This window comes from Hordeum vulgare, chromosome 1H, assembly GCF_904849725.1.
Source record: "Hordeum vulgare subsp. vulgare chromosome 1H, MorexV3_pseudomolecules_assembly, whole genome shotgun sequence".
In the NCBI taxonomy this organism is placed as follows: Eukaryota; Viridiplantae; Streptophyta; class Magnoliopsida; order Poales; family Poaceae; genus Hordeum; species Hordeum vulgare.
Genome location: NC_058518.1, coordinates 11789868 through 11797601, shown reverse-complemented (window position 1 = coordinate 11797601; position 7734 = coordinate 11789868). Strand labels below are relative to the sequence as shown.

Genomic DNA, 7734 nt, shown 5'->3' with positions numbered 1-7734 from the left:
TATATACTACCCATCGTGCCGGAGAGAGAGGCAGCTTGGCCATGGGGGTTCACCCCGGGCTCCGGCCACAGCTAGTAGCAAAGCAGCTGGAGTCCCCGGACTGCAACCGGCCAGCCATCGACGGCCCAACCTTCCTCATCACCGTCGTGGTCGACAACGCTTTCCGCGCCAGGAGCGTCGTCCAATGGCACGGCTTCTGTCAGGTACGCACGCACGCGCACCCCTCCCAACCTTCCGATGTCCAATGTTTTGTTTTCTTCACCGGCTAATCATCGCGGTGGTTGGCAGGGGCCGCCGACTGGCACCTCACCGGCGGACGGCATCGACGGCGTGACGTCCACGTACTACTACTATGTGGCTGATCGTTCATGCTCTGGCCCTGGCCGAGACGGTGCTACCATGTTCAGTGGCGGCCAAGGAGGAGAGGCCGGACCCATCGCTGACGGCCACGCGTGCTGCCGACGAGCGAACACCTCCGCCGGACTCGCCAGTGTGCCGCTGAAAAACGAGGGACGGATCAACGGCGACGGTTGCGCGTGCTGCAAACCAAATTGTCCCGTACATTCTATAGGGCAGGGGCCATATGCGTGCTCTGAAGCGCAACTCATGACCAACAGTCATGTCATTCACCTCGATGAAGAAGGAGCGATCGAGAAACTCCTCCGGTGGTCCGCCGCGACATTGGAGGCAACAGCCTCGTGGGTTGCTGCTATATGTGGGGGCAAGGACCGTGATGTCTAAGTGTGCCCTGAATTGTAACTCATGGCCGATAACCCTGTTATCTACCTTGCATTAAACGTCAAGTTTGGAGGTCAAGCAAATTCATGTGTCTCACAGTCTTCGAGCTTTCCTCTGCTTGGTGTTAGTATTATTTTTGTGCACTACAGATAAACATTATACATTTACTTTGATATTTTTTGGGCGTTGCCGTTTCATTTGTGCTTTTTTTTTGTGATTGCTTCATTTATGCTGAGTTTGTAAGTTTTTCTCGAGTGTATTTCCTTGTAATATAGTACATATGAATTTCGTTATGTAGTTGTATAATTTATTGGTCAACGGGTGTGTAATCGAATTGTTTGGAATAACTGCCAATTGTTTTCTCTCTCTTTCATGAGGAACATGTATAGCCTAAGGCCAACTCTAGACGATCCCCTATAAAATGGAGGAGGTTCCGGCCGAATAAAGGTTAGTGGAGTAAAAATACTCCACTATGTTTTAGATGGACCTAGACGATCCTTTAAATATAACGGAGTAAAGTTTTGTTTACTTCATAAGAAAATTCGAACACATGCTATGCGCCTCCGTGATGATGCTGAAAACACAGGCAACATATATTGGTGCGCACCTCGGACATGCCGGCAACGCTGGCGAGCGCTTCTCACGACCCCAATAGAGCGGCAGCGCTGCGGCGTTCATTGCGTCGATAGTGTCGAGGCTCGGTCCCTGTGCGACAAAGGTGTAGAGCCAGCCGTCGAGGATGGGTCCCTAAAAGGATTGGGCGACCAAGTTGTAGAGCCTGGCGCCAAGGCTTCGGCGGACAAGTCGTAGAGCACACCGACGAGGCTTAGTACCTAGGAGGAGTTGGCCGCCAAGTCATTGCGACCGCCGACGAGGTTGGGTCCCTCGGAGGAGTGGGGGGCGACGTTGTAGAGATGGTGGTGGCTCACGAAGGACACCAGTCTACCTTGTGGCATGTGTTGCTCGAGCGAGGCGTGAGTGAGGTAGGATGCGAGGCTTGAGGTGTCGGTGTCCACGGCCGGGGCTAGATTAATTTGGATTAGAAGGAGTAGTATAGATTATTCAATAATTACCCATCACCACCAGGGACGGCGATTTCGCCCAGCATGGTAATGTGGGTGCTCGTTGCGGCTTCCCAGCATATGTGTGACATCAACATGCTTACGTAGGCTAAACTAGAAACAGGTACCTCCAAGCGCCATCTTTAACTTTTTGGATGGTCGGCGGCGCTTCCAGAGATTGAGTTTGAATTCGAGAGATCAAGCCAAACACGCTATATTATAAATGCATGATGGCGACATCTTCTGCCTATTTGAACGCCCTTGACCTGGACCATGTACACATTATGCAGGAACATGCATGCTACGCTGTTATCAATAGTACTATCACTGGTAACAACAGTTAGCTACTAATCAGTGCATATACAAGTACTATGATGCATGACAAGTTGGCCGGACATGGGCTCAGGATGACCATATTTTTTTTTCTCGTCCTTGTTTTTTATCACATTTAACTCGAGTCAAGTGGTGGCAGACCATAATCAATATCCATCAACATGCCGTTCTCCTAAAAAAAATCTTACCGAGCTCACTAATATAATCCATCGCCTAAATAAAAGAGATTGAGTGAAGAGCTCATTGACCTACAAGAAATATTTTGTGTTATATTACACTAGGGAGGTGATCTTCGCAGATGCCTCGCACACCAAGTTTGTGTACCTCTAGTGTATTCACATTTTTCTGATTTATCCAACGAAAGCTTGGACACATTGTCAATTAGCATGACGATAATAGATAGTAGTTTCGGTTATAAGTCTTCAAGTTCCCCTATTAGAAAGGACTGTCGCTGCCTCCTCCTCCTCTCTAATGCTACCCGGCACCCTTCAAGATCCTAGCAGTTTTCATAGTTAAATTGTCTCCCCCACTCTGATGACCGCTACGTTGTGGTGAGGTTGGGAGATGCTGATTTTCAACATATCTTCAAGGTATGTATTTTTGTTGTTGTCTCGGTCGAGTATGGCGGTTCGACTTGCATAATAAGGCATCATCTCCTTCTACAAGGTGGTCCTGTCAGCTACGCTCTTACCAAAGAAGAGAAGAAAATCTTTTTTCAATGTCTGAGCAGTATGAAGGTACCGTCTGCTTCTCGTCAAATATTAAGAAAATAATATATATGATAGAGAAAAAATTCCAATACTTTTACCTGATTTTTCAATAAATTGACCGGGCAACTATATTACTAGATCCTTGAGTTAATACTTTCTTTACACTACAAATAAACACTATTAATTTTCTACCTCAATGATGAAGGCCCGATCGAGCGGCTCTTCCGGTGGACCACTGTCAGATTAACAGCCGTGGCTTTTTGGGTTTCTGGTGTATGCAATGGCCAACGAGACCCAGTTATGCGCCGCCGAAGACCCCGTTAGACGTAAGGTTTGTTGGTTGAGCAAATCCTCATGTTTCACGCGCTCCAAGCTTCCCGCGGCCTTGAGTTGGTATTATAGAACAATTTTCCACTGTAAATTAACATTATGTAGTAGTTTCTATGGAATTTTTGGTATTGTTGTTTCCTTAATTTACACATCAAGTATGTAAAATGTCAGAGTTGTATGTCTTTTTGTAATCTGCTGGTGGAAAGGAATTTGATTCTGTAATTGTCTAATTAATTTGTCTGTAGAAGTAAATGATTGTATACTCTATATGTTTGGGATAATTATCTATTGTTAACTTGCTAATTGACCATACGGTCTCATGCTTTCAAATACAATGCTGCAAAATTAGAGGCAATCTTAAGTAGTGATTCTACCAAAAATTAGAGGCAATCTTAAGTAGATCTGGGCATCTCCAAGTTTCTATTACACATATGTGGCTGGCTGCCAAGGATGCGCGGGCACCGGTAACGGTTCTACCAAAAAAAAGTTTGGTGGGCCGGATATACAAACACTGCTATGAAATTAAAAATAAGTACATTATTGTAGGACAAACTTTATGTATTACTTCAGCCCTGGGCGGGCCATGGCCCTTTCAGCCTTGCAATAGCTCCGTCGGTGGCGGGCTCCACATCAAATTCACAGGAGAAATCATACTACAACCAACCAAACTTTCCCTTGATTTACGCTTCCCGTGACCGAATTACATTTTAGGCTGCAGGTTGCTAGATATGAAGTTCTTGGAGCAGTTTTTTTGGCAGTTTGATAGTGAGTTGAATGATCGAACTGAACACGTGTCGACTGGTCAGACTATTTCAAAGCAAGGTTATCACTGCGATCCGAGCTCTTCCACTTCCTCAGAAGAATATGGTTATTTGAAATACTAGGTACTCCCTTGATTTTTATTTACTCCGCATATTGTCCGTAACCTGAGTCAAATGAAGTTTATGAAAAACAATCTAGAATTCCACAACAAAAAATATATATGGTATGAAAATGTATTGGATAACGATTCCAATGTATTGATTTGGTATTGTGGACGTTAATAATTTTTTATATAAACTTTATTAAAACATTTTAGTTTTTTTGATGTTTTTACTTTTTTTGATTTACTTTTTTTTTGAAAAGGAGGTTCAACCCCGGCCTCTGCATCAATCAATGCATACAGTCATTTTTATAAATTTACTGTTTATGTGGGTGCATTTGTGCTTGAGATTATTAGATACTCCATGTCCTGTAAAAAGAAGTTACACGATCGTATGCGTGTGCAAATCATGAAGTTGTACAGGGCAGTGGATCATGAGCTTTGCTACATCCACGGGCAATTACGGGCTGATGGATGTTACGGATGATTAGTCAGTTTCTTATTGGAGATTAGGGAGGACGCGGGTCCACCCCTGAAAATCAGGGGGGCAGTTTTAGCATTGGATAAAAAAGGTCCGTAATTTTATGTACAAGTGGTCCGTAAGTCTAGCATTTTTTGTGGATCATGGTAGCCTTTTCTCTTGCGCGTGAGTAGGCTAAGAGTGTTGACGTCATACTCATATATACTCCCTCCGTTCCTAAGTATAAGTCTTTAAAGAAGTTTCATTAGTGAACTACATACGGATGTATATAGACATACTTTAGAGTATAGATTCACTCATTTTGTTCTGTATGTAGACCTCTAATGAAATATCTTAAAAAACTTATATTTAGGAACGGAGGGAGTACGTAGGTATCTTCCTGCCTGGAGTAGCTGACTGCATTTATGTTGGCTTATTTCATTTGGTACTAGATCGACTGGCGTACCAGCTACCCCACTGCTACCCCGGCCGCGATGTCCACCGCGTGCAACGCGTTTCTTCTTCCTTCCGTCGCACGAAACCTCAACACATATATCATCTCCCATCGTCAGAGAGAGCTTGTAGCAAAGAAGATCGATCGATTCCCCGGACTACTAGCTAGAAGCAAACAAGTTTGAGTCCCCGGAGTGTCGGTCAACCATCCACGGGCAAGCCACCGCCCCGACCATGAGCGACACCGTCGTCATCACCGTCGCCGTCGACAAGCCTCTCATCGGCAAGAGCAGCGCCATCCAATGGCCAGGCGTCCGCACGGTACGCATCTCTCAAATCTTCCGGCGCGTCAGTGATGTAAACAAATCTGTTCACCGGTTAATCCTCGTGATGGTTGGCACTTGGCAGGGGCTACAGGCAGCCACGCCGTCGACGGACGGGATCGACAGCGTGATGTTCACGTACAGATTCATGGAGGACGAGCCCGCCGGGTTCACCGACGTGCAGGGCAGCGAGGCTGAACCCTGCGCCGGCGGCCGCGCATCCACCGACACGGTAAACAGTGCAGTCAAGGTAACATCGACAGATGAAGGACGGACCGCCGACGACAACGTGCCAACCGCCGCCGAAGTGTGCCCAGAAGCACAGCTCATGGCTGGCAACTCTGTTTTCTACCTTGATGACCTTAACGACAAAGGCCCAGTTGTGCGACTCCTTCAATGGGTTGCTGGTATATGCGGATGCAGCTGGGACTTTGCCGTCCATGGGTGCCCTGAAGGACAGCTCATGGCCTGCAACTCTGTTGTCTACCTTGATGATGACCTTAACGACAAAGGCCCAGTCGTGCGGCTCCTTCAATGGGTTGCTGGTATATGCGGAGGCAGCTGGGACTATGCCGTCCATGGGTGCCCTGAAGCACAACTCATGGCCGGTAACGAAACTATCTACCAGAACGGTCTGGTTCAGTGGCTCCTCCGCTAATCTCTCATCAGTTAGACGGCTTTATTCAAAGTCAGGTTTGAAGAAAGAATAAGTCCCAGTTTGCACGAGATATCCCCCGTTATGGTTGGGATCCAAGCCATGGAGGACATTCAAATGAGCATCGGAAATGAACATGGTCCATTTTCCTTTATATTTCTGGCTCCTTCGGGTTTGTATGTTTTTTCGCGAGTGTATTTCTTTATAATCTAGTGGAAAGAGATTTGATTGTGTAGATGTGTAATTTATGGATCGATGAGTGTATATGTCACGTCCAATATGCGACTCTATCCTCAATTTGGCACGAAGGCCTCGTCAGGGATAGAAGCGCATCTCGTCGTGTCGCAAGAATGGATATCGTTACAAGTACATGTACTGAAAAGAAGAGATATATAAAGAGTTGGCTTACACTCGCCACAACCTACATCAGAGTCACATCAGTACATTACATATTCATCAAGAGTACGAGCAGGGTCCGACTACAGACGAAAATAAACGACAAAAGAAGAACGACGTCCATCCTTGCTATCCCAGGCTGCCGGCCTGGAACCCATCCTAGATCAATGAACATAAGAAGAAGAAGCAAATCCAAATGAACAATCAACGCGCTCGCGTCAAGTAACCTTTACCTGAACCTGCAACAGGTGTTGTAGTAAACTGTGAGCCACATATGACTCAACAATCTCATTTCCAAAGGTATCAAGACTAGCAAAGCTTAATGGAAGAGGTAAGGTTAAGTGGTGAGGTTGAAGCAGCGACTAAGCATATATTTGGTGGCTACCTTACGAGTACAAGAATAAGAGGGGGAAGATCTACGCATAACGGACGTGACTACTGATGATCAAATGAATAATCCTGAACACCTACCTACGTCAGACATAACCCCACTGTGTCCTCGATCGGAGAAGGAACTCACGAAAGAGACAGTCACGGTTACGCACACAGTTGGCAAGTTTTAATTAAATTAGCTTCAAATTATCTAGAACCAGTGTTAAACAAAGTTTCCACGTTGCCACATAACCGCGGGCACGGCTTTCCGAAAGATTTAACCCTGCAGGGGTGCTCCAACTAGTCCATCACAAATTACCACAAGCCGCATAGAAATCCTCAATCACGAAGCTCGCGATCTCGTCAGATTCCCTAGTGGAAAACCTCAACTCGGAGATTACCCAAAGCATCACCGGAATCCCGGTGCACAAGATATCTCGTCAAAGGTAAAACTAATCCAGCAAGGCCACCCGGTGTGTCGACGAACCCGATAGTAGCCGCGTATCTCGTTCTCAGGACACACCGTCTATGCAAAGTGGACGGGACCAAACCTCGAGTTGCCCCGTGGTGGCACCGCCGACTGCTAGGTGGGTGGACCAACACTCATGAGGAGCACTGGCCCAGGGGTTGATTAAATTAGTCCGCGGGTGCCGGCGGGTCCCTATGCAATTTTATTAGGTGATTAGGCAAATGTAGTACCAAAGTTGGGCCTTGCCAGACCAGCTTTAATCTAAAACGAATTATCAAGGGGGTCCCCATAACAACCCCGATCGTGTTAGGAGCGCTCAATTATGGAACATAACACCGGTAGCCGGAAACTAAGGGGGCAAAGGTGGAACAAAACACCAGGCTAGAAAGGCCGAGCCTTCCACCTTTTACCAAGTATATAGGTGCATTAAATTAAATAGAATTTAATATGATGATATAACAAGGAACTCATGTTTTCACATGGAAGCATCTGCACCTGCAACTAGCAACGCTAACACAGGGTTAAGCAAGCAGTAACTTAGCCATTCAGTGGTTTGCTAGGTCGAACAGGTT

At 46.2% G+C, this 7734-nt stretch overlaps 2 protein-coding genes across 2 annotated transcripts; both read left to right on the top strand.

The window, feature by feature from the left end:
- On the top strand, nucleotides 1-781 carry LOC123404553. Its single transcript, XM_045098484.1, has 2 exons — nucleotides 1-203; nucleotides 289-781. Exons 1-2 carry the CDS (start codon nucleotides 42-44, stop codon nucleotides 739-741), a joined length of 615 nt encoding a protein of 204 aa, XP_044954419.1. The 5' UTR covers nucleotides 1-41; the 3' UTR covers nucleotides 742-781.
- A 4210-nt stretch (nucleotides 782-4991) lies between these two features.
- Nucleotides 4992-6160, top strand: LOC123404543. The gene is made up of 2 exons (XM_045098473.1): nucleotides 4992-5268; nucleotides 5356-6160. Exons 1-2 carry the CDS (start codon nucleotides 5182-5184, stop codon nucleotides 5926-5928), a joined length of 660 nt encoding a protein of 219 aa, XP_044954408.1. The 5' UTR covers nucleotides 4992-5181; the 3' UTR covers nucleotides 5929-6160.
- Nucleotides 6161-7734: the final 1574 nt, after the last annotated feature.